The 27,249-nt window shown below is 37.1% G+C and overlaps 1 protein-coding gene across 1 annotated transcript; it reads right to left on the bottom strand.

The window, feature by feature from the left end:
• On the bottom strand, window positions 1-26,802 carry LOC135684919 (uncharacterized). Its single transcript, XM_065200622.2, has 16 exons — window positions 26,636-26,802; window positions 23,286-23,358; window positions 22,672-22,763; window positions 21,624-21,676; window positions 21,088-21,146; window positions 20,520-20,642; window positions 17,357-17,396; window positions 16,487-16,546; window positions 15,612-15,719; window positions 14,909-15,015; window positions 13,714-13,801; window positions 12,297-12,352; window positions 11,647-11,797; window positions 7,502-7,594; window positions 4,881-4,950; window positions 1-273 (listed from the first exon to the last, which is right to left on the bottom strand). Exons 1-16 carry the CDS (start codon window positions 26,673-26,675, stop codon window positions 239-241), a joined length of 1,248 nt encoding a protein of 415 aa, XP_065056694.1. The 5' UTR covers window positions 26,676-26,802; the 3' UTR covers window positions 1-238.
• Window positions 26,803-27,249: the final 447 nt, after the last annotated feature.

The raw sequence follows: 27,249 nt of genomic DNA, 5'->3' as shown, positions 1-27,249 counted from the left end.
TTGGTTGTGAAAGAACTTTATATTCTTTAGAGCAATAAAAACTAATCTTGAATACAAAATTCATTGTAGACAAACAAGAACTTCGACAACAGTCAATTAGGAACAAATGACTTCAGGGTAACTTTGCGATCAAATCAAGGACGAGAACGTCTATACCAGAACGGACTGACCTTCACGTTCTATCTATAATCTGTAGCATAGGAAAATATTACATCGTATTCGGCGTGGCTGACAGTGGCTATCTCCAAATTCTACACGTGTTATCTTTGCTCCCTGGAAAAGACAAAAATCATATACATTGGCACTGACTTCCGTTTACCCAGGGGGGGGGGGGTATTTTTTAAAATGAATACACTGTTACAAAATGAGGCTCATATCATTAATAAGATACTATTGCTACATTCGATCCAAAAAAATTTACATTTAAATGCAAGGCCCTGTAAATAGAGAATCACGCGTTCTAAAACACTTCTATGTATCTCACATTCCCCTTCATTAAAGTATGGTCCAGTGGCGGAAATTGCTGAGTGTGTAAAGGTCTTACGCTGTATTGCGCAGACTTATGCGAGAGGATTTCATGTGAGAAACGAAGAAATAAGATCTTGTTCTTTGCTTACATTCTTGTTATCGTGCAAATCAAAAAGCCCTTATTTACAAAATCTCATGATATTTATACTAACGGCATACAATAGATTAATTAATGATTGACATAAAACTAAACGAGGTACAAATGAAACCGAGGTTATACAATATAAGAAATATCCTGTTACAGCCTGCCCCTCCTAACGAAAAAAATGCGAATACAGTGAGAATTTTTTTTTTTTATGATAATTACGCGATACAATTGTGATTACAAGCTTGTTAAAGGTTAGTATATTTCTCGTACATATCAATATTTAAGGATAAGATATATGTGCCGATATGTATCAATGTTATGATGAAATCCATTGATCGGTGATAAAGGAGAATTTGGTAAATAAAAGGCGCGAGGGAATCGTTTGAGCAAACCTTTAAACTTAGACATAATGTCTTGTGGCACGTGAGCATAAGAGGGCGTGTCTATACGTAGCGCATTGCAGAGCTCAGTAAAAAACATCTCAGAAGAAGGATCGAAATGGGGGTCATCCGTAGGAGGTAATGCGTGTTCGTGATCTGAGAGATTGCGATCTAAAAAATCTGCCAACAAGGTTGAATCATTTCGCGATGAATGAATGGCGGAGGCACTATTTTGAGTGACAGGAATGTCAGGCATAGAGTTGTTGGCGGCAAGCGCTGCATAACACCTATCAGAAACCAAATTAGCAGTATGCTTAATTGCGCATTCCATTACTTGAATGTCATCTGCAAGAGGCGTTCTAATGGAGCCTAATGAAATGTTGCTAGGAAGCAACGCCTTACCCTTTGTAGAACGGATTAAAATATGCGCCTGAAAGCAAATAGGATTAGCTGCGCTTGGTACGCTATTATCACCTGCAGAGAACAAGGCGCCCATGCAATACTGGTCAGCTGGAGGAATAGGGCGACTAGGGCGACACTTAGGATGGGTGGGGCGATTAGCAGTAAGAAAGGGTGGCGGGGTTTCACCAGGAAAAAAAGAGTTGTCTACAGAATGTAGGTCTATGGGGCCACTAAGGGTTTCAAGACCTGGTGAAAATCGGTTACCCTCTAACCATAAAGGGCCGGAAAAAAGGGGTGAGCTTACTAATGAGGCTGCAATGAAAAAACAGACAGTTACAAGATTGAACCCGCGTTCTAAGTAAACCTTGTTCGGCGAGCCGGTAAGCGTAGGCTTCGCGGTAAGCAAACATGTGACATTAGCAATAGATCCTGGCCTAGAGAAATCTAAACTAGGAAAAGCAAGTGCGGGGTTCGAATCATAACACTTAACTTCAAAATCCATGGCCTTATTAGCAAAATACACAGTAAGTTCACGAGAACGAATAATAGCATCTGTTTGGCGTAGATGATTTTGACCAAACAAAATAGGCCATGTGAGGTTAGGAACTACCAGCATTGTAAAAGTGGTCGACCTACCGTTTTCCCAGACTATGGGGACTTGCATGGTACCAACTGCCCGAAGGGCTGAGCATGGTCCAGCTACCGAGACAGGGATGTGCTGTTCTAATTTGGTGAATTTAAAATTCGAATTATATTTCGCCACGGTATCGGCGTGTTTTTGACTCACCAGCGAAACAGAACAGCAACTGTCGAGAGGCAAGGGTAAGGACACACCCGCAGAAGAAACCTTTGTCCACAGAATGTTTTTATTCGCAAGATCGATAGCCGAAATTGTGGACTTGGTGGGCAAAGCTGTGATGGCTGGCATGCCGAAAAGAGGATCTTGCGAAGAGTCTGCCGAGGCAGAAAAAGGGGTACCCGAGGGTTGTGGAAGACACTTTTCCACTTCCCTTTTAATGCTGGTAGTGAGTTCTTGGCGCAAATCAACAAGAGAATCGTTAACAATTTGCTTTACTGAACTAAGTAAAACCGACTCATGTGAATTAGAGGCAGCTGTATGAGCTGAAACTTTAGGAGTATGGCGAACAAAATTTCTATGACAAGGAGTTGTAGATGCCTGAGTAACAGGAGAAGTATTATGCTGCTCATGATAAATCTCTTTACAGGCAAATTTATTACATTTCAAGCATTTGTGCAAGCGTTTAAATCTACAGTTATTGCCAGGTAATTGACAATACGAATGAGAAAATTTGTTAAAGTTTCTACAGATTTGCGAAGGCAATGAGGAGCTTGAAAAATTCTTCATACCTGATCCAAGAGGTGTTTTGTTTGGTTCAGCGAAGAGCGCCTTAGGAAAAGGGTCCGTAGAAGGCAGAACAGATTCATGGCGTTTGGCGGCTTCGATGATAGCAGGAAGGGATTTGAAAGGTTCACCTCGGCTCAAGAGATCCTTGGCAATGGGTGGGTGAAGCTTCATGACAAAGGCGTGTATCAGCTCTAGCTGCTGGCCATCTGGAGAGGTGTGGATTCCTGGGAGAAGTTTTTCCAAAGAGTGTTGGGTTTCGAGGAATCGGTGGGCAAAATTTGATACAGATTCTTGAGGTTGTTGGCGCATAGAGTAATAAACGGCCAAGAGTTGACGAAGCTGTTCCTCTTTCGGAATTCCACGTTGGCGGCATAAATTTTGAAGACATTGATCGTAGAGGGTACGAAACTCATCAGGCGTAGTTTTTGAAGTGAATTTTGTGGCGTTGGAGGTTTCGAAGGCGCAGATTATATCGAAGGCACGAGAGTCTTTCTGGCTTTGTTGTTTAAGGTAGGTGAGCCAGAGGCGTGGAGAAACCCCAGATGTTGCCAAAACTTGGGTTAACTGCTCGGCGAAATGGTCGATCGGTTCAGCTCCCGTGAATTGTGGCAGGCTGAGAGGAGGTAAGCGAATAGATTGGTGAGGCGAGGCATCGCGGGCACGAATGGAGAGCGAAAGGTCAGCAACGGCATGCGAAAGGTCTTGGATCTGCTGCTGAGTCTGATTCGTAACTTCTTTTGATGAATTATGGTGGTCACGAACAACATCAGCGAGTCCTTTGACGATTCCAAGAACTTCTTCCGGCGATGTCATTGTTGTGTTGTTTAAACGGATCCTACACTTTTGTGAAGGCACGCACGATTTCGGGTCCTACACCACTTTTGTAAAGGTCTTACGCTGTATTGCGCAGATTTATGCGAGAGGATTTCATGTGAGAAACGAAGAAATAAGATCTTGTTCTTTGCTTACATTCTTGTTATCGTGCAAATCAAAAAGCCCTTATTTACAAAATCTCATGATATTTATACTAACGGCATACAATAGATTAATTAATGATTGACATAAAACTAAACGAGGTACAAATGAAACCGAGGTTATACAATATAAGAAATATCCTGTTACAAGTGTGGGGGGGGGGGGGGCAAGTGCCGCAAAATGAATTGTGGGGGTAGGGCAAGTGCCGCAAAATGAATTGTGGGGGGAAGAGAAAGTGCCGCAAAACGAATTTCCGCCACTGATATGGTCAATAGCAGCAATAAGGTAACTTTTAACAGCCTTGTAGTTATGAAAAGTAGAACTTCTAAGCAAATGGCAAATATACAAGGACGAAAGGCTGAAGTGCAGTGTCAAGGCAGTCAGAAACTGTATTCCAAAAAACAATAAGGACAGGGAATAAAATGAGTGATTACAACAAGGCTTGAAAAGAAATCGCAGCAAAAATCCTGTTTTCAATCGTGTTACGCTTCAGCCTGTATAATCGAAATAGGCTAATGATCTTATTTTTGTTATAGGATCAAGCAATAACAAAGTATATCTTATTGCACCAATGCAGACAAACAATAAATTAAGATTCACTGCTTTATTGGAAATAATGAAATATTGAAAGAATTGCAAAACCAAAAATATATCAAAAATCTTCTCATTTTTGAACATGAAGGTTATCTTGCAGAGGAAAGAAAAATAATTGCAAATGTTGCATACTGGAAATCTACAGATCAAACAAAAGAATAAATGGTGCAAAACCTATGCACTCAAAATACATATCGCAAAGGGGAAGTGTCTCATGGTGAATAATCACGCCTTTGCAAATCAATGGTTGCGTAACAATAGAAAAGGAGGAATTTGTCCATGAATAACTGGCATGCACACGTGACGATAGCAGTTAAGGTGATCTGGCTTGCAAAGTGAAGAGAAGAGGATTTAGGATGCACAGGAAGAAAGGAAACTGGATGCAAGAAAGTTGAAGCATAATTTCCGAAATTATTTATAAACTTGCATTAGCGGGAAGACAGGACAATTGACAGGATGTTTGCATAAAAACGGATTTTTTAGAAATCAAATCGCCTACAGCCAGGTCAGCTGACAAAATCTATGGCAGAAAAATACAAGATCTTACCTGTCAAGATAATATCTCCCTCGTAATTGAAAGCACAGCTGAATATCTCGTCTGTGTGCCCTTCAAGGATCTACAACGGTATGGAAAAACGGTAAAGGATCTTCAACGGTAAGGATTTGGGTTTCAAAAAGGACATTCTGTCATATATAGTATCAAACATTAGCTAACATAGCTCAGCCCGTATGGCATCGAATTTTGTTTTCTTAAGAATGTATCTTCATCGGTATATAGAAATATCTAAAGTTGTCCTGAAAGCCTTGGACGTAGGAGACATAGGGGCTGGGAGGGCTACAGCCCCCCTAATCAGGCAACAATTATCATATGTTCTATCTCTATGAGGCAACCATAATCGAGCAAAATCCATATCAAGCCCCCCCCCCCCCCCTAAACGTTTTTCATTCGCTACACCAATGCTGCACGCCAATGGCATAGATTCTTTTACGGTCTCAACTACTCTTTCTCGGGCTCTCTTAATTCTTCAGCCGGGTTCTTTATGCAGGGTGGCTGAGAGCTTCTTATACTTCTTTCCTTTATTTCAGAACCTTCCCCAAGACAACCCATAATTCTAGAAATCAATGCTGTCATCCAGCTTCTGATATGCAAAATTAAAGTCTATAGAAATCACAAGAATAATTAAACCGTCAAAATACTGGTGTGAAAATTTGGTGAATTCTATATCATCTTCTTACTTAGAGAAAAAATAACTGAGGATTCAGCTTTTCAGCTGAATTTTGATCCCCAGTCTAATTTGAATTCGCACTAACAGATGACAGATGCCCTGGAAATTCGTAGCGCTACGGGGTCAGCTGACACGAAGCAGGTTCTGAGGAGAAGATTCGATTTTCTCAACAGCCAAACATTTTTATGATTTCCTTTCTGCTCTTTTTGGGCCTACGCAAACTGATCGAATGTGTCAATTTAAATGTGACATATAAATAGCATTGCAAAATAATGGTGTAAATCTCAAGTTGGCAGCAAAACACCCGTAGATTGAGGGGCAGAGAACAGTACACTCATTTTTTTAAATAAGAAACTGGCTATAAGAAACGAGTACTGGACAGTCAGAAAAAATTAAGAAACTTCAGTACTCGAAGCAAAAAAATTAAGCAACTATTAAATCGTGATAAAACTGAGAACAATGAAATTTTGTAAAATCCAAGAACATGATTGACCTGATGGCCTAGAAATCAAGACGTGAAAAAAGGGTCACGAAAATTTCATAACATCATTCATGACATCATAATTAAGAAACTCTTAAGAAACAGTGAGTATTGAAATTTCCAGAACATTAAGAAACTGGAGTATTCAACATCGACCTTTGTTGCTTGTAAAAAATGAGTGTATTTCGATATCACATAAGCAAGCGATATTTTCGATTAACAACGCTAAGCGAAGGTCAATCTCTGCCAACATTACTTGGAACAGCCAAAAGCTCGGGTCCTGTTTGCTTATTTCTCGCTATCATCCCAAATTCTTCTACTTCTGCTCACCTTCTGCCAATAATCGTGTTGATAGCTTAGACGAATATCATACAAGTCACACAAAAGCACAATTCTTAATCTTAATGTCCTACGTCATTTTATTGAAAACCAACAAAAGGAAGAAGGGTTGGCTGGATTCACACTAAATGTCAAACTTTAGTGTCCCAAGACTTCTAGCAGAAATTGTAGATTTGCAGGAAAAGGTTCTTTATAACTCTAAGCTCCTCCCAAGCACCCCCTGTTCAGTTACTTTTAATAGTAGCTGAAAATAGGCTAAAAATAGTAGCTTAGTCATTGCTAGAAATTCGTAGAATAAGTCGAACAATAGGCGTGTTAAATCAAATATCTATGCTCCAAGAAGACTTTTTTTGCAAAGGCCCATTTAACAGACATTTAAGTGGTCAAACTCTGTCATTACACGTGCTTACACTGTGACTGTGATTCTTGTAGGGTGAAGAAACATCTTTTGGGCTATAAGGTCTCGATACTTTATGAGTATAGCTAATTGCAGAAAAACAATCCTTAAAAAAAGCTGAACTACCTTACCATTAGTCAATACTCCTTGCAATGAAAGGCATTAGTCAAATATATGTAAAAACTGTAAAATATCAGGTAATATACTATAGGATTCGATTCAACCGTGTCAAAAGCAACTTGCTACCGTCATATGTCAAAAGCAACTTGCTACCGTCATATGTCAAAAGCAACTTGCTACCGTCATATGTCAAAAGCAACTTGCTACCGTCATATGTCAAATGCAACGGAACCAGTGATATGATAGCAAAGATATACTATATCACGAAGATGTTCCTCGTTAATTATTTTAACACATTGTTTATAAGCGGTATTGTATGCTCGATCTTTTCTTCCTTGTACAATAGGCGTGCTTTGTATCAGACTTATCCTAGGCGGAATCTATTGCAGTTTTGAATAAAAAAATCTAATTTGAAACATATAAAATATGCTTATTAATGATATGTTTACATTAAAGATTGAAAGATAAAATACTGCAGTGGAGAAACACTTGAAAGTGTAAGTGCAACTGAAAAAATTTAGGCCTGTTCAAAAAATGGCACGAGGTTCTCGTTGAGTCTGCAGGTTATTGAGGTGAGTTTGAGTTTAGAAATTTTGAAATTTTACCTGGACGCATTCACCAGTGAAAGGGTCCCATAGCCGAGCCGTTTTGTCACTTCCAGCAGTAAGAATTCTGTTACCTTGTGGGTTGAAAATCGCCTGTAAAAGAAAATGGTTACAAAGAATGCTAGCAAGATCAGAAACAAGAAATAAATTTCAACCGTCAATACAAAGCCTTCTTCAACCTGAACCGATCATAATTTGAAAAACTTAGGTAGAAAAAAGTTGGGTAGGACTAACTGGCTCTTTGCAGTGGCTCTTAGTGCACCCACTGAAGTCTTCCTCCCCATGTAGCAATGCTAGTGCACCTTTCAGCTATAGCTAGTAAAAGTTTTTCATCTCAATCTAATTCCTTCTCTCTCTGATTTCTCACTTTATGATCAAGTTAACCACTTCACTAACTAACAGGTGAAGATCAAATGCATACAATGTCAGATTTGAGCTATTAAAAGTTGACCTAAACGATCATGAAGAAAAAAGACTCTGTTTGGACTAAAAACAGCTTCTAATTATCAACCTTCGGACGTCGACAGCGCCACTTACTCAAGCCGAGGAACCATTACAAACTTTTTTCATAATTTACATAAATGAAGAGTTTGATAAGAAAGATTCACTTCGAAGATTTCAGGTGTACGCTAACTCTGGTCAGAAAATGCAAATGTGCAAAGTTGCGGCCATTAAAGCCAATAGAAATAATTTCCGTAATTCAGTACCTACAGCAATGAATTTAGTATCAAATGAAAACCTTATTCAATCTTTGAAGTTTTAACAAAAAATTGAGTACCAATATGACGAAAATTGATCATGGTCATGTTGCAAGATTGACTTTGAGATTTTTTACAAATAATCTTCCTTTTTCAAAAAAGCAACAGAGGAATATTCAAAATGAGATCAGAATAGGTTTCAGTACAACGACTTATTTATGACAAGTAAGCATGAGTAAAAATCCAGTTTTGTTGTAATTTGCAGCTTGTCTTCTTATGAAATGCAATATCTTATTATGTATGATATCATTAACAAATATGATTCTGAAGGTTATGATTCTCATTAAGGTAGAAATTCAACCCTGTTTTAACTGGCCACTGAAGGCAAAAGTCATTTTTCAGGTACACTTTTGGGCAACGTATAGTTATATTGTTTTTTCTTAGTTACTGGATTGTGCAAATATTGCCTTCTTTCTCGCTTCACGGGATAAAAGTTGCTGTAGGAAAGGTTTACGAGAAAAATTATGGCCTACCATGTTGTATGAATACCCCCCCCCCCCTCCTTCCACCCTAATGGCGGCTGAAAACAAAATGAGAATTTTCCAGAAAACGATAAACTTTGGATACTCTTGGATGAAAACCTTCAATGATTTCAGGGGGATAACAAAACTAAAGTAAAAAAATCTCAGACAAGTCGATAAAAGTAGAGTTTTCAACATTGCCAATTTCTTGAAATAAATTGAAAAAATTAATAGGGTATTGATGGTTCATTTTCAATTTTCTAGCGATCTGCAAACCAAAAAATCTATTTTTTTCAATCTGAAAGGATTCTTATTGGTGGGGTCCTACTTCCAAAAATTCACCCTGTGGGTTTATTCATCCACAATGTTTAGTGCGTGGGATTTACTTTAATCGAAAAGGAAATCAAAAGGTCAGATCAACACGAACTGGATACTTTTTTGGCATTTTAATTATATTTTACGAAGGAAGAATGACCAGACTTCATTTATGTGAATCAAGACAAATTCATTCTGCATCAAAGCATTACCAAGACGGCATATACTGGAAAATTCGATAAGGTTGCGTAATAGATTCCACTGAGATCGGATCTTATTGCCAAAAACATTATTATTCCTATGATAACAAACACAGTATCCTCTTCAGTTGCCTGAGAATAAAAAAACGCCCAAAAGATCAACAACCTCTTCTCGGTTAATAATATTATTAGATCAACAATCTTAAAGAAACCTGGAAGACCAACCTGTGGCAAAATGTCATACACTAATCATATGTAGAAAAATATTTCCATACAGGAACAAATGGAAACAAGCCACTTTCGAAAACAACATAAATCTGATAGACAAAGCTGCATTGCATTGTTTGTAAATATCTCACGATAAAAATCTTGGGATCTTCATATGAGACGAGTGCATGCAGCTGACAGAGTTTAAAACGCAAAGGAAATAAAACAAGGAACAATTTTGGTAGTCCTCCTAGCGTTTGCTGCAGTAGAAACAGGCTTAAATGATATACCGCTTGCTGATGTTAGAAAGAATTTAATTCAATAGAAGAAAGAAGCTTTGATTTCTAGCAAGATAAAACATTTCAAAAAGCGATTTAATAGTTGATTTGTTTCACTAAGATTTCGTTTAAGTTTGAATTCCAATAACAATTACCAAATTTTGCTTTGATTTTGATGGATGGCTTTGAAAATAACATTGGTATGTTTTGTCCTAAATGTAGTTTTCTGTTAGAAGACATCGTGGAGTGAATAACTCTGTAATTGTGTTCAGGTAAGGGATCAGTTACAAACACATTGGTAAAAAGGTTTATATGACGCATGACAGATGGGGCACGTAACTATCTGAAAGTACAAACAAAGGTACAAACCAGAAAGTGCATATACAAATTAGGGCGTGTCACTTTCGAAATGGGTATGACTGACTGCAGTGACTGAGTCGTGTAAGCAACATTTAATGGATTGCATATCTATTGTCTGTTATTATATTCTGTGATATGTCTTGTGTTGAGTGAAAAATCATGCTTTGGCTCCTTAAGAAATTATTCAATTCATGTTATTCGATTCAGCTGTACTTTGTTAATTTCGATCTCTATGTTGTGCGACTTACAATATTTTGACGTAATTGTTCCCTTTAACTGTCGTTTTATGCTTTTGCATTACAAAGATAAAAACCTTGTGATTTTGCAACATTGTCAACTGGCAACTTTAAAACTTTATTTGCATTTGAAAACTAGTGACAGTAACTTGCTTCTACCGAGCACCCGAAGGTAGTTTTAAGACACTAAGAAGCTATGCTTAACAGGCAGTGTCCCTGTCTTTCTTTTAGAATGGACCAAACCTCACAATACCTGCGCCTGGAATTACAGAGGCTAGAGTCCGTGACCCTTACCAGTGTGCCATCTCTATACCTCTAACAGTTTTATCGACGCATTTCTGTCAGATATGATAGTCATTACGTATGACTTCTAATAAGAAAAATACAAAAGGAAAAGCGAGAAAACAGCATTTAACGAGGTTGTTACGATAACGAGATTGTTTTTAGTTGTTCATGCATAATTCTTTGCATTTACGTGTGTTCTGAAAACGCTTTAGGAAGTATTGAGTTTCATCTATCCTTTCACGTCATATTGACGTCAATTCCAAATTTTGACGTCATTCAATTAATTAGCTATCAAATCTAGAAACATCCTAAGTAGAAAGCTATAACAAACGAGATAGTTTACACAATTAATGGAACCCATAACGAGCTTTGATTTCAACTGTGAATCTTGCGCATTTTCACTTCGCCCGAAAAAAAATTTGACAGACAATATGTCCTATTCAGCGGAATATGGCAGCTTATCTTATGATGGGTCTCCGAATTTACCTCCCTTGGACTGAACATTATTTTTTACCTTAAACATTATCATGAATCTCTTCTGTTAGCTAAGCATAAACTCGTAACTTGCTCTTCTTAAACTTTTTTGAGCAATGTCAACAAATTCCCATCATTAATCGGCTTCCATCGTTAAAAATACTTCCTTTGACCACAAAGGCTAACTTTCAATTGATTATTTTGCCCATTATCTTTGGAAACCATGAAAACAATTTTGACACGAATTCCTGATCTTTCTTGTTTTCTTGCCCTTGCTTAACATATTTGAGTTTCGGTCTTCGAGCCCAATTCTTTTAGGTTTCTCAAAATTTTAAAAAAACTTGTCCCAAATTAGCTTGTAAGCTAGATATTTGGACACACTGATAAAATTTTTATTGACTGATTGATTGTTGATTGAACGATTGGTTGAAGTGATTGGTTGACTGGCTTTAGTGGTTGGTTGATGGGTTTATTTATTTATTCATTTATTGCATCTGCTGAAAAACATGCTACATAAGACCAAAATTTAGAAATTGGTTATTCACGACAACGTTTAACTGAAATATCCCACCTTTGATATTTCTCCTTCGTGACCTTCTAGCTTACAGATGCACTGATGCGTGACAGCATTGTAAACTCTGGCTGAACCATCAGCTGAGCCAGTGACAATGTATTGCCCGGTATAGTCGAAGCACACATCGAGTACTTCATCATCATGGCCACTAAAAAGCAAAGTACAAGGGAGCTCAGACCGGTGCTTAAACTCTTCTATAAGACAAGCTTCTATAAGAGAATACACTACCACCTGGTCATAAAGGGACTGATAAAGAACAGAGAATGACAGGAAATTGTCATGTATCCCTGCCCTCTTTTCTCTTGATTTGTTTTAGATGACCAATATTAGGAAACATTAATTTCATCAAAATAGTTCAGAGTGATATTAAAAATAAACATGTTTTCAGGCTCCATTTTTGTCCTAAATACAGTGGCATCATAATCATCATTATCATTATACATTATTTTTACACACAAAAAATCACGATTTTAAAAAAGATCCGAAATAAATCTGAAATCACGGCTTTTATCGTAAGATATGAACCTATTTTTCAAGAACAACGAAACTGCAATATCTGCTATGGCGAGTGGCTTAACAAATCAAAATCGCAGAAGGATGCTCGCGATTATCCCTCAAATGGTTTGCTATAACTCTGGCATCCTTACCGTAAAGTTCCTATACATTTTCCACTCGATGTGTCCCAGATTTTGCATGTCTTGTCCTGAAAAAGAAATCAGACGAACTCAATGACCACGGCAAAAATGGCAGCCTTTACAGGTCATGTAACTCCTATTTCACAGCAAGTTTTGCGTGACAGAAAAAGCTCTTGATTTTGCAGAATATGACACTTTCTTAACTTCAGCAAAAAGAAAGTTAGTTTATAGAAATTGATATTACACCTTGTACTCTAAATTATTCCTCGATAGAGAAGTACTTTATTTCATAAGAATAAATTACTAAGAGCGACAGTGACAAAAAGAATCATAATTTTCTTGGAGGACAGGTAAAGCGAATGCTCCGAGATTAGCTCTGACATTAAATTTTGAGACAATAATCACTCTACCGTTATGCAAATGAACTCCATTAAAAAAGAGGGAACGAAAAATTGATTGACTGCAAAAGATTTTCCTGCAGATGTGTTATCTCTGGGTTAAGGTAGATCTCTAAAAGTTAACCTAAAGGAGGTTTACTGTTTCTTGATTCTTTTTTGTTGAATTAATCTTTGAGATAGGAATTGATGGCGATTGATGACATTAGGTCATCATACATCCTTTGCTAAAATGCTAAAAATGGGGTTTAGTATCTCTAACTAATTTAACAGGGGAAGGTTAAGGGGAATAATGCCACTTAAGTGGAAACTTCCAACTCTTCTACCGAAAAGTTTTGTTTTGTTGGCGACGAAGAAGCAAGAATAATATTCTGTATTATTTCATATTTAGCCACTAATGCCCGCAAAGCTGTGCTTGCGGAAAAGTGTGCGCAGTTGGTATAATGAAGCCTTATTACTAGCCTCAAACGCATACTCTACATTTAGGGAAAACTCAGGGCTTTAGAGTTCAGTGCACCCTCGTTTATTCTAAACTCAGTTATGCGAACATTGTTTATCCGAACACCGTTTTAGGCGTTATATTTTATACCCGAACATATTTTCATTTTACAAAACACAAATTTAAGCTCACCTCCAATTATATTCGAGCCCTAAAATGAATCCATCCAGTTACAAAAACATACAAATGAGTTTGTATTCTTTCCTTGCGTAAACTTCCAGCCGAGAGACGTGAAAGTAGCCGAGAAAAACAACCATCGACTCATTTTTAAATAGATATAAGAATTAAGTTGTTATATTAAAGTTCTATTTCTATATTTTATGCCATTAGTACTACTGATAAGTAAATTATATTTTTGACTCTTTCTCGTGTCTTTTGTGTGATTTTTCCTAACCGAAATTTCATCCCTAAGCATCAAACACTTGGCTTAACCGAACGGCTCATCTCACATTCAAAGGTGTTGGGATAAACTAGGATGCACTGTATCAGATACACATTCCCAAAAGACAAAAAAAGATGAGTACAACTTCTTTACCATCGAGCCGGAGACTATGAGAGAACAGTCAAAGTTGAACTGTGCATTTGAAATTTCTCCTCTATGGCCAATCAGCGTGTGAATTCTCCTGAAATGGGAAATTTGCATGAGGTAAGAATCTTGCAAGGTTACATTTTCAAAAACAAAATAGACAGACGGCTAAGAAATGTCCTTAGAACCAGAAACTCAAGAAAGAAATCGCTTGTCAAGCTGGAGAACTCTTCATAAATATCACCCCTCTTCTCCATTTATTCCCCTCTTAGAAAACGAAAGGACCAATCAAATGCGTCTTTTTTCCTCTCATGTTAATTTCGTTCAGTATCTCGATATGAATGTTCTGCTTTCTTCCGGTCATTATCCGACGTTTAAACTCTGAAGAGTGTCGGACGAAAAGTGCTTCAGTATGCTATATTTCCAGAATTTCGTGCCATCTTCAAATTTAGTGAGTTTTCATTGATGACCCAAATTTAAATACTTTCAAGGAGTTCATTTTGCAGCTTAGAGGGAAATCTGTAGTGTCGTGGATAGGACGCTCAGTGGACTCAGCCACCTTGTCAAAATTAGAAGAGATTTAAGGGAGGGGGGGGGGGGTGGGTGGCTGAGCCTTTTCAATGTGTCCTTAATCATGCTATTGATTTTCAATGAATGAGCAATTTCGGTGATTAGCTTGAATGATTTCGTATACAAACTAAAAACAAAAACACAAATGTGAGTGTACAGGGTTAGACCGTGGGTGTGGTATTAGGTGTGGCTTCTAGACGTTCCCTACAGTACAGCCCCCATTTCTAACTTTTTAGGACGGCACCCAGGGAGAAAAATTTACTTTTAAAGACAAAAAAGCTTAAATGTACAAAAATGTGGGCTTTCACGAAATGCATATTTCATAATCTACAACATCACTAGAACAAATCTTTGATTTTCTTTGTGCAACATTAAGTAACTACAAACTCATCCTCTCTTAAATTATTCCACCACCAGAGCAAGCAACTCAGTGCTTCGGGTTCTCATGGCATATTATATATATTTGAAAGCACGCGTTATTATCCGGGGTCTTACTTCTTGAAATCTGATAAGGATCAGATAGCAAAAACTCTACAAGTCCTGGGTTTCACTTATCAAGTGTATACTGTGTTTAGTAACTAGTTAGAAATTTATAGGTTTAATTTAAGAGAAACTTAATAAAGCAGATACTAGCCTTCCACTTCGCACATCCCAAATGCTCACAGTGTGGTCGAATGAGCCAGTTAACAATTGATCACCCACTGTATTGAAGGACGCGCAAATTATTTCAGCAGAATGCCCCTACAGGACGAAATTAAAAAGTAAATAATCAACGTGATAAAAGTCTAATGAGATATCACAATTCGTCGTTGAGTAAAATTTATTGAGCTTTGAAAAGATGAAATCTCAAAAACAGATGAATAAAGACAAAATCATACTTGTCAAATAAGGTGAAGCTAAATCCAAGATAAATAGTAACAACATGATGAATTTTACTTTTTCTAAGATACATTGATCAATAGCCATTTAAATCTTCGTTAAACGTTGAGGATTAATAGGAATGTTACACCATTCTATTCTGATGTTGAATCGATATTTTCTCAATTTCGCACATTTTTTACTACCTCTGTGTTTTGTAAAGACCTAACCGTAATTTTAAATTTCAGCATTTGTCACTGTTTACAGACGAGAACAAAAAGGTTCAAGTCGGGTTTTAGAAAAGCGAATAAGCAAATCGAGTCAAGGAATAAAGAAAGGAGTTTAAATAAGGCCATTCCTTATTCAATAGATCAATTATTTATGAATAGATGGACAAGATTGATTTTATTTATCAATAAGGCAGTGAGGAGCAAGCTAAATACTCATTAAAGTACAGAAGAGATAAAGAAGAAACCTACAGAGAGTGTACACAATTCAACTCCTTTTTGCAAATCCCACAGTTTTGCAGTGTGATCCATGCTTCCAGTTGCAATAACCGTACTTTGCAAATTGAAGGAGAGACACACCTATACAATGAGATAAATTTTGAAAACATTGGAAACCAGCGAGTAACTTGCACACATGCATACAAGAGTGGCTGGTGTATATTCTCGTCAGCATATATAATCTAAAGGCAGAAAATAGACCCATTTAATGTCATAACAAAATTTACTGACTGTGTTTTTGTCACAAGCAATTGGTTTTTTGTTTTTCTGCGACAAGGGACTGAAGAGAATAAGCCATAAAATTTGCTGTCTGCGATATAAAATAAACACACAACGTGTTAGCTTTTGCACTAGTATGCGATAGGCTTACCCATAATTAAATTTTGATTAATCTAGAAAAGTGGTTAGATTTGTGGAATATGTTTTACAGGTCTAGATAATTGAAATCATGTAGCAGCAATCTCCTCTTGAGCGTACTTCTTATTAGGCCATAACAAAGTCAACAGCAGGTGAGAGGATTGCTCAGAGGTTAGAAGACGGACTACAGATCCAAGGGTCTGTGTTTCGAATCACTGACGTAATCAAACTTTCACCTAGAGTGAGGGGAGTCGCAAACTCTCCGTTTTTCCAGGCGTAGGAATCACGAGATGTGGTTATATCGAGAGGAAGGAACAGGACACTGCTCGATAAGCACAGCTTTTAAGTGTCTTAAAAACTACCTTTGAATTCTAGGTAGAAACAAAAGCACAGCGTTAATAAGAAGCATTTCTGAACATAACGGTGTTTCTGACATATCAGCATTCTTAAAGGCGAAGAAAACATTCAAACAATCAGATATGCATACGTACGATTTCTGACGTATGTCCCCTGAATGTATGATAGCATTTTCCAGTTTCAGAATTCCAAAGCTGAAAAGGGGAGAAAGATAGACTGTTATGCTGTTCAGCGTGGTGCAGCAGATAGGGGCCATGGAGGTTTTGGATGGAGTGGTGGATGGGAGTCAAGATAAAGCTTGTGAACTAAAGGATGTGGAAGTAAAAATGGCAAGTAATCTCGAAAAAAATTGGCCTAAATCGCAAAACACTGCAAAGGAAAAACACATGCTTAGTTGTCATGGTACGTTTATACAACCAAGCTCTCTGTTTCATTCCATACTAATGAATTCTGAAAACCTCTATTTCATCTCTCCTAAAAAAACTCACCTTCAATTATAAGCTGCCGTGTCTCCCCTTTTCCCTTTTACGTAAGTTTTCTATTTTATTCTTGTAGCTTTGTTCTCTCACTACTATTCAAGATTTTTGAAATTCAGATTGTGTAATACTAAGAACTATATGTACAACACTAACGTATGTAATAGGAAACTGGGCTCGAGAACTTTTAGGTTTATCTCGGTATCCTGGAAACACTTCATGAACATTCTTTCATGATATATCACTTCTTTGTTCTTATGACAATAGACGGGTTTGAGTAAATAGATCTTTAATATTCACGTTTTAAGTGTGTTGCTTAATGAAATGAACTTTGAATTGCATTTGGAATTTATTATGTGATATTTCGATGACTAGATGATTGTGTGGCATTTGCAGATACGAACAATTAGAAGAATGGAGAATTTGATTTGTTGTTTTACAATTTTCTGTCTGGTAACTCTCCTGAGTGATATGAGAAGAATGCAATATAGAGAGCTGCAAAAGGGACGGAAATACAAGGGAACCTACCTTTGCAGTTTTATCGAATGACCCGGTGGCGATTTTATCGCTGAAAAAACAATACAGATAATCTGCCGTTAAGGGGACAATAGTTAAAGATCACCTGTAATGGCAAAAAAAAATTTTCTGCCAGAATTATTGCTAGGATAAGTATTAAACACACCAGATGCATATCTAAGATAAGTTTTCAATATCAGACGTTCCTATTTTACACAGGTTCTCTTTATGTGAACAGCGATAAGTTAAATCAATTCATATTTACTATTTGCTCAAATCTTTTGATAAGGAGCTATTGATACACCGTAAAACTTAATTTATCTCTATTGTTATCGATTTTTATCGGTAGCTTTCGCGATTGTTTCTTAGGGAAAAAGGAACGATGGTTTCTTAGGAGGGGTTTACTCTCATGAAAGGTAACTCACGAGGGTGGACTGATTTTCAAGCGTCATCACTAGGGTGGACCTAATTAGACTTTTTTGCAATTTGCGATGCGTGGTGTAAAAGAACGTGCGGGAAGTAACTTCAATGAGACGTGGAAAGGAACGGGGGACATTTAAAGAGATGAAGCAAGGGCGGGAAATTCGAATATATAGCAAGTGTTGCAAATCTGTTTAGTTTTTCGCAAGTTTTGCAGAGTTGGCGAAAGTTATTTAAAGGTTGAGACTGGAAATGGTGTACTTTTTGTAACTTTATAGTCAATGCAATAATTTCTGCGAACTAATAAATTAACAAGACAATACTGGAGGAAGCCAGCTGAATTCACTACCTTGTAGACCTTATAGACAAGGGGATGTGTAGCCCTGTTTACATTTCAAATTTAACTCATGTACATCCCGCGTAAAAGTAATCCACATTCGTTTTCATCAGTGTGAAGGCAACAAGCCCAATCCGACCCGTGTTAAGGCTGATTTCCACTAGGCGAATCTTTTCGTGCGAATCGGATTTTTGCCAACATGAGCATGCGTGGTGTCATGTTCTCAAATTTCGATTGGCAGAAAGTAGATCACGGTCCGACTCTATCACTACGACTATTTATTCGATTCGCGCGAAAGAATTGACCTAGTGGAAATCAGGCTTTAATCTAGCCCACCTTCGATAGGTAGGCTCGACTACACGAATTGGGACGAACCCGGGTTAGTTTGATCTCGTGCGTGTGCAATGCTATTCTATATAAAAGGACGCGTCGAACAATCATTTCATTTCTACATTCGTCCACTCCAGACAACGTCAAAGTATTAACGATGAAGGGCGAAAAAATTGACGAAGATCGATGAAAGGGACGGTAAACTTGCAAATTCGTGAACAAGTTTGCCGAAATACTCAAAGATAGGACACTAGCTCGCGACAAGGTTGAGCAGAATGGAGCAAGTCAGCAAGGTGATGACAATGAAAACGATGTCACATCTCCGGAGGAAATTTCTTTTTTGTCCCTTTAAGATAAGCCCCTCTCACAACCAAATCCCTCTCAGTCACTGTCATCGACATTTCCGACTTTACACACACTCCTTTCACATCATAAAGATGGTCGAAGTTTTGCATATTCTAGAGCGAAATCTTTTATCTTCATTTTCAGGGCGAAATCTGTTATCTTGTTGTTCAGAGCGAAACCTCTTATCTCCTACTCGACCTCATTTTTAAACACTAAGCTACACGGCTTATCGGCTTCTAGCATCCAATCTCACTTTTTAATGCTCCTAGCAAAAGCCTTTTTTTAAAAAGGCAAGAAGGATATACATGAATATTTTCAACAAAAAATTTGTTAGCGAGATTCCATCTCCAACGACATTTCAAATTAACCCTCAACAGTGTAAAACACGCATACGTGCCCAAGTTAGCCCGGTTCGAACTTAGATCTACGTCCATAATGTATTTGGACGAAAGGTAAAGTGGGTTCGACCCGGGCTACATTAACCTGGGTTTAATTTCAAAGTGTAAACACGGCCTTTTGAAACTAGAGAGCTACTTCTCATATCTGGCTTATTGTAAATAGAAAAGAATTCTCCCTATTTGGGGGACTTTACGCACAAGGGGACTTATACTACACACTCCATTGTTTACACGGCAGTGGATTCAGCTGGCTACTTCCGGTATATTTAGCTCCAACTCATCAAGCCAGTCCTGTTTCTCGCAAAAAGTGCAAATTGTTCGGATTCAAGCAGAAGAGCATTTTTATGCTGTTGTAGACTGGCTTGAATCAGCTATTAGAACAGATCTGTCCTCAAAGACAGGGTCCATCTCCAGATCTACACGGCATTCTAACTTTACATTGTCCTAAAAACAGCAATGAGCATGGTTTCTTCGTTGGAATTCAAACTAGGTCCTTAGTCACACGAAACCGGATCCACCCACTGAGGAACTATATTCCATATCTGGTAAAAGGGTAGTTACAATTACACGACATCGCAATAATCTGGCCTTATTTCGGACCCGTTTTACGGAGTGAAAATGCCCATTCTAAAGGTCCCCATCCCATTCTGTTTTGTGTGACTGCATAGGCTCGATGCAGTATCGCTTTCGAATCTTCTTTTAGAGAGAGAAAGAATGGTATAGGTCCTAGAGTCTTATGGCACAGTAAATTTATGCCCGCACTCAATGGCGGATTTAAGGGGGGCAACTAGGGACAGTTGCCTCTCCCTCAACGAATTAAAGCAAGTCTGGCGCCCCTTTTTTGGAAACTGGGTGCCTCTTTTGAAGAATGAGACTTAGCGGTTAATTTACTTCAAGGAGTACCTCGAAGTATACAACAAATATTGTGATAATTCCCTAACAAAGTGAATAGAGAGCCTTCTGTCAGTGGTTAGGGATCTGAAATTGTTGTATACAGCGTACACTCGTCACCAATTTCCGAAAATTTTTCAGCGCCCCCACTACCAAATGCCTTTCCTTCAAATTTGCTCTGGATCCACCTCTGCCCGCACTATGCAGGGCAAAGAATCAGGTATCGTGTGGCTCAAAGGAAAATGATGCCATTTTGTCTTTAACAATTTCAAAACAATCCGACGGCATAAGTAAGCCAGCATTGTGTAATTAAGGTCTTCAATTCATTTATGTTGAATCAAACTCAAATTCAAAAGTATTCTAAGAAAAACTGTGTATTTATCATTTAAATACTTGCATTGAGGATACAAGCAAGAGAGGCATCCATTAGCTACTTTGAAAACGAGGCACTCACCCATAAGGATTGTTGTAAGCGACGGCGTAAACCACGTTCTTGTGGCCCTCCAGAGTGTGAAGCTCCTCCCCAGAGGCAGTGTCCCATATTTTGCAAGTTCGGTCGTAGCTGCCAGTTATAAAGCTAGGGGAAAGAAAACCACAAAGAATTTTCACAAACATAAGAAAAGAAGCCAAAGAGCAACATAAAAAAATCAACTTTTAAAAGGGAAATTTAAGGCACGATTGCTATGAAGATGTCTTAATAAATGTTATCAGCAAAGAACACCTATTTCAACAAGCATAGTTTCAAAATAATATTAAAAATTACCAAACAGCAATGAATTTACAATCGGAATTTTTAGTGTAAAAAGACAGCACTCTATTCAGCTTTATATTATGGGTAAAATATCATAACATCTTTTGTTCTAAAAAGATAGTCAGCGAATGTATAAATCGCAAAAGAAAACGTTATATTATACAATAAACTTTTGAATAGCAAAGAAAGGCAGCAGTAGCTCAAAAAAGTAGAAATAACAGCAACATTTGGGAGTAAAGTATAAACATAAAGTTTCTATCGAATAACTCACCTGGAACCAGATTTGTTGAATGCTACATTTGTAAGTGGGAGAATATGAGCACGTAGAACCTGAAAGCAAGAGGAATGTGAACATGTAAGGGTAGAATTGCACAAAAAAGTAATGATTAGGAAAGTCGAATAAAGAAGTGCAAAAATGTGCAACAAGTTGAGCCAAAGTAGTGCAAAAATCAAATTGCTGCTAGAACGAATAGGAAGCACATGGATTATGAACAACAGGTAGATTGTGAAAAATACTTGCCTGAATAAGCATCCCATCAAAAGCATCTATCAGAAGGTTTCCAATCTAATTGCTAACATATATCTATACCCTTTTGATCTATGCACAAATATATGGCCTTTCATGAGAAATAGACGCACGCAAGATCCAAAATCCAAAGAATTCGAGTAAACTTTATCAGAATTTGAACCCTTTTTGGTTTGTCAAAATGTTCATTAAACCATAACTTTGTTAATCTGGATTTACAAACATCAAGTACAAAACACAGAAAATTTGATCATGAGACGATGAACAAAAATGGCACCTACCTTGAATAGGTAGAACTTTCTACTGTCTTGTTGACTTAGCTTTTCTTGTAACCCTTGGTTGAATCAAGGAAATCACATTCGAATTTCAAAATTGAAACAAACCATAGATTCCAAAATTCCATTAAGACTTCCCAAGTGCTCCTAACAGGTGAATCTGCGCCCCCAAACTGTCAATGAGGACTTTAAAATTGAGCGTGTATTTGTGTGCTGAGTTCAATTTGCAAATTTAAAAAAATATACAGAAGGCTTGATATAGAAAATAATGTTGCAGAGAGCATTATCGAAAACAAAAAAGAAGCTAAGAAAACGCCTTGGAATTTAAATGCATTTATATTTTAGGGCTTTGGTAATTCAATAAAATAATTTAATTGAGGGGTAATAGAATTAGTTTTGATGCAAAGTGTTAATATACTTATTTATGCCATAGAATTATAAGCAAAAAACCTCTCTTTTTCAAATAGCAACTTCAAAGGATTGAATTAAAATTTAATAAGTAATTACTTCAATCTAATCATCATTTTTAAAGAAACTGTTGCAATATTTTGAAAAGAACTCAGAAATGATTTTTTTTGGGGGGGGGGCATAAATCTAGTAATGTCTTGCTATAGCAATTTCAATCGAAAACATGAAATTTTGAGTTTATCGACTGATTGTATTGTGGAGCTGATTCATTAACATAAGGTCAGACACAGGTCAAACATAGGGTCAAACATAGGTTCAGACACAGGGTCAAACACAGTTTCAGACACAGGGTCAAACATAGAGTTGACACAGGGTCAAACACAGGGTCAAACACAGAGTCAGACACAGTTTCAGACACAGGGTCTGAACAAAGCAGTGAACATTAATACCACCACAACCAGGAGACCTTTCAGATTGTAGGTGAAAAGAAAGCAAAAATATTCCAGGATTTGCTTCTGTATAAAATCATGGACAGACAAAAAGGAATCAGAGTAAAAGGAAAACCCCAACCAGAGAAGCATATCTATTCTCTTTGTCATGAGGCAAAAATTCACAATAAATATTCAACTGAAAGGAGAAAGGATACGCAAGATGAGCTTTCTAACTTGCTCCATTTTCGATGGTGTCACCAACGGCTCCTTTGCAACAATATCATCAAGGATTGCATCAACATCAGACCTTACACAAAAGAATTATAAACAACTGAATATATGCTCTAAACATAAAAACATTTGCTTAGCAAGATATTTGTTTCACTGCAAAATTTTGCAAATAAAGGCACTGTATCAAATATTTGATGAGGTGAGGAATGCTAAAAACATTTACAAAGTAAAAAATGAACACAGGGTTATTCTATCTCAAATCAACACCATCCCACACATCTTGACACCCATAGTCTTAGAATTGGCTGGCTTTGATTCAACATTGATCCATACTAACAACTACCAGTTTAAAACAAAATGTTCTTTTAGATAAAAAGTTTGTACCTTCTTTATTATTCTTTCATCATTAATACCCTTCCTTATTCAAAGCAGTGAAAAGAGAACACTGTTTTAGGTGTATTCTTGAAGCTCTGTATTATCAAGATTAAGCTAGGTTAGAAACATGGCATAAATTTCACAAGTTTTAAAAGCACTTTCATGCTGATAGCCCGAACTGATCTACTCTGGTATATTTTTCAGTTAGATGTATTCAACTTACTCTGGTTTCAAATCCAAAAGGTCAATTGACTTTGTTTTCAATGTCTTTGACTGTTCATATTCAAGGATAATACCTGCAGAAATTGAAAATTGTATCAAGAATAAAAATAATGTATTTAGATAATATTTCTTAGAGATCATCACTGGGAGATAAAAAACTCAATTTTGGTTACTCTAGTTAATGTAATAAATGAACCATTTTTATCTAAAAGTGTCTATGAATATTTCCACAGTGGACTTAAAATACAGGTTCTAGTTTGAAGTCACTAAAAACTTGAAGACTGAAGTTTTCTTTAAAGACACAATTAAATCATAATTGAATTAAAGAAATAATCAAAGACTCAATTAAAGAAGTATTGATAATTCCTTCTATACATGTGGATACAGTTCTTGCTCTATATAAATTTTAAAAATTTTAAATTTGTGGAAACAGTTTATAAATTTGTCACCCAGTGCATAATGGTTGGAAATATCAAACCAATTCTTTTTTTCAATTTTATTTTATCAATTTTCCAGAGATTTCAAAATTAAATTGTTCAACGTTTCAAGCCATTTACACCTGCATTTCCAACATAAAAGATTCCAAGGCAGGTAAAATTTTGCAGACCTGCAAGTTTCTGTTTCGAAAATTAGTGAATTTTGTGAATGAAGGTAGGGAAAATGTTTTGTCTGCCATGGGATTTTTAGGGTCAGGGGCCAATCCAGAATAAATCCTGACTGTCACAATAGTCAAAAGCAGCTCCAGGTGCATAGCCCCATAAACTCTTCTTGTCATGCCCTCTAGTTCTTCAGAAACGCCTTTTTTGAGCAGGAATCACAAATATACTCTCCAGGGGGTCCAATATACTCCATTTTGAAATCTAGCAATTTCTTATTATTTTTTATTTTTAAAGAATTTGATCATTAGTGAACAAAGGCAATTTTTGAGAAAATGGGCTGGCTTTTGGAGTTTGTACCCAATGAAAAAATCAGCCTAATATTTTCGTATTTAGATTTCATTTGATTACATTGAAGTAGCACTTGGATGGATATGCTTTGACACTATTCTTTATCTCTAAATATTCAGGGTTGCTTTCACCATTTAATACAGCTTTCATTGAGAAAGAATTTACAACAGTATGTGATCAAGAAATATCACTCTGGAGTTACTCTGCTCTGCCCCATTCTGATAACAATCTGCTATAGTGAAACTCTAACTTAAAGGGAGATTATGCTTTTGATATATATTTCAAACCAATTTATAGTCATAGCTGCAGTCGCAATAGAGCTGCTATTCATGTAGGCAAGGCAGAAACAAACATATCGAACCAGCTGCCTGATCAATGTAACATCACTGAACCCGTGCAGCTTTGCTGTTATCTAGTCATCTAGTTCTAGTTATATTATTACTGCTACGTCTCGTTAAAAAAGAGGGGTTTTGAAGCAGAATGCCTGAGAATTCTGCTTCACATGTGCAATAAAGACTGAAATGTGTGTTTCTCACACAAAATATGTGAGACTTGGTCTGACCTTGCTGCCCTTATGTCTAAACAAGTTGAAAACTCTAATGTTTATTAGCTTTTTAGCCTAGACCTGAACCTAAAGAAATATACAAGTCAGACAGGAATATTGCAGAAATTCTAGGTTTTATATATAGTTATTTCATGACTGTTACCTTTGAGAAAAGTTCTCGAGTTATATTTTTAATACTGTGACCCTATACTACAATTTAGCAGAAATTATATTTACACCTTACAATGGAAGCAAAGATAGAACCCAATCACCATCTCTCTACATTTTCCTATAAGCAGGAAAATGTGATAACTAAGAAAATCACAATAAATACTACTCAAGGGTCTTGAATAAGGAAGATTAGAGGAATAAGCAGGATGTTAGAGCTCTTTCCAAAACCAGGGTTAAGCTTACAACGTTTGTCTGAATCAATAACCCCAAATCCAGAAGAGATCCAAGAGGAGTCATTACTAGAATCATTACTAAAAACCTTGAACAAGGAAGGTTGTAATAAGCAGGAGGTTAGTGTTCTTTACAAAAAAATGTTTATGTTCACAATTTGAGTCTAAAAAAATAGCCACAAATCCAAGAGATCCTCAAAGAAAAGTGTCTCTATTTCAGAATTGTTATTAAAAATCAAGACCTCCATGGTTTAAACAAGCTTTTTATTGTGAAAATAAAGAATAATATGGTTTACCTCTCTTATAACCAAGAATGAAAATGCTTTGCGTCTTAAAAAAGGGAAAGGAATGACTCCCACAAATCCCTCAACCTACTGCAAATTCATTAAAGTGTTGCCTTTAATCAAAGCTAAGTTACATAAAGATGCATGAAGAAATTATTAAATATGATAGCACGTGCACCTGCAAATGTTGATACCAAGAAAGGGTTCTCACCGATTTCGTACCTATACAGACCTACCAAGTCACACACATTTTGCGCGAGACACACCCATTTTGGTCCTTTCTCACGCTCACATGCATCGAAGCAGGATTCTCATGCATTTTGCAACAAACTTCTTGGTTTATTTAATTCATTCAATTTTTATTTCAAATCCTAGCAAAATCTCTCTTTCTTAACAAGGCATGTTGGCACGATAACAGCGACTAGATAATAAGATGACTAGATAACAGCGAATTTATTGGCAAGCCTACATGAATAGCAGGTTAGCTCTATTGCGACTATTTGGGATATCAGTTACACTATGAAGCTCTGCTTGCTCATACATACATTCCTTCCTCTGCATTTCTGGTCCACAGTGCTATGCACTTTTGCAATCAATTGCGCAGCGCAAATGCACCAGATTAAATTATTTCATGATTTATACTGTTATAAATTCTTTTTCAATAAAAACATAATAAAGTGGCGAAAAACAAAGCCCCGTCGATCCCCCTGCCACTTCTGCAGTCACTGCTAAAAAAGTGTTTCTGAAGAACTAGAGGTCATGGCAAAGGAAAAGTTTCTGGGGCTACGCCCTGTGACCCTACTTTGCTTTGCTTGTGTGGCGGTCAGGAATGTTCTACAAGACCCCTCCTATGACGACCCTTTCTTTTCAAAAAACTCACTCATTTTCAAAACTGAAACATAGTTTTGAAACTCAATTTACAGGTCTGCCTATATTATGAAAGAATCCTAAAAAACAAGTAAACACAACCAGCCCTCGTTTTCAGAACTACATTGCACCGTCATCGTAATTTCTAATTTGTATTCACGTTTCTCGGGTTTTAATTATAAATCTGCTAAGCTGTGAAGGAAGCAAGAAGTTATTTAAGAACTACAAACATCGAATTTTCTTTTCTATTTCGTTTACTTCCAAAAATAGTAACATGATGCCATCTATCTTGTTACTATTTTACTTACCTGGCGGGTAATATCTAAGTAGAAAGCGACGTAGCCTCATTTTTGCAAAGTTTTCCTCACTCCACTGATAAAAAAGGATGTTACTTCAGGCCATTTCGTAGTCGCTGTGAAAGTATTGAGTCTCCCGCCAATTAAACAGTTGCTACCTAGGCCTTTTTGTTCTTTCCGCAAACTAAATCTGCCTCTAAACGAGGCTTCACAAAAATGCCTGCGTAATGGTTATAAAATGGGCAATGCGATGAAATCACGCCTGTGTACAAAGACCAAGATACAACTTTTTGTTGGGGGAGGGGGGGGGGCAGCCCTGATAAAAAAGTGTAAAACAGCCATATTTTACGAGATAAAATTACTTTATTTATACTACTTAAGTTTTTTGGGGGGCCCTCCGGTATCTCGGTCCTTGCATTGCATGTGTTACAAGCCCCGGGAAAACCGTCCACGACGAGAATTTTCCTGGCAAAGAAGTCCCCCTTCGAAAAATCTTATGACCCAGAACTAGTTAAAATTCCCCACATTGCCCGCAATCCAAGATTTTTTGTCCCTGACTTCGCATTTTGATCTTTAACTTCCCTCTTCAGCACGACATGATAATAAATTTGGACAATCCCCTAAAA

Source organism: Rhopilema esculentum, chromosome 21 (assembly GCF_057945365.1).
Source record: "Rhopilema esculentum isolate cy_ngs chromosome 21, ASM5794536v1, whole genome shotgun sequence".
Taxonomy (NCBI): Eukaryota; Metazoa; Cnidaria; class Scyphozoa; order Rhizostomeae; family Rhizostomatidae; genus Rhopilema; species Rhopilema esculentum.
This window is presented reverse-complemented; position numbering and strand designations above follow the sequence as displayed.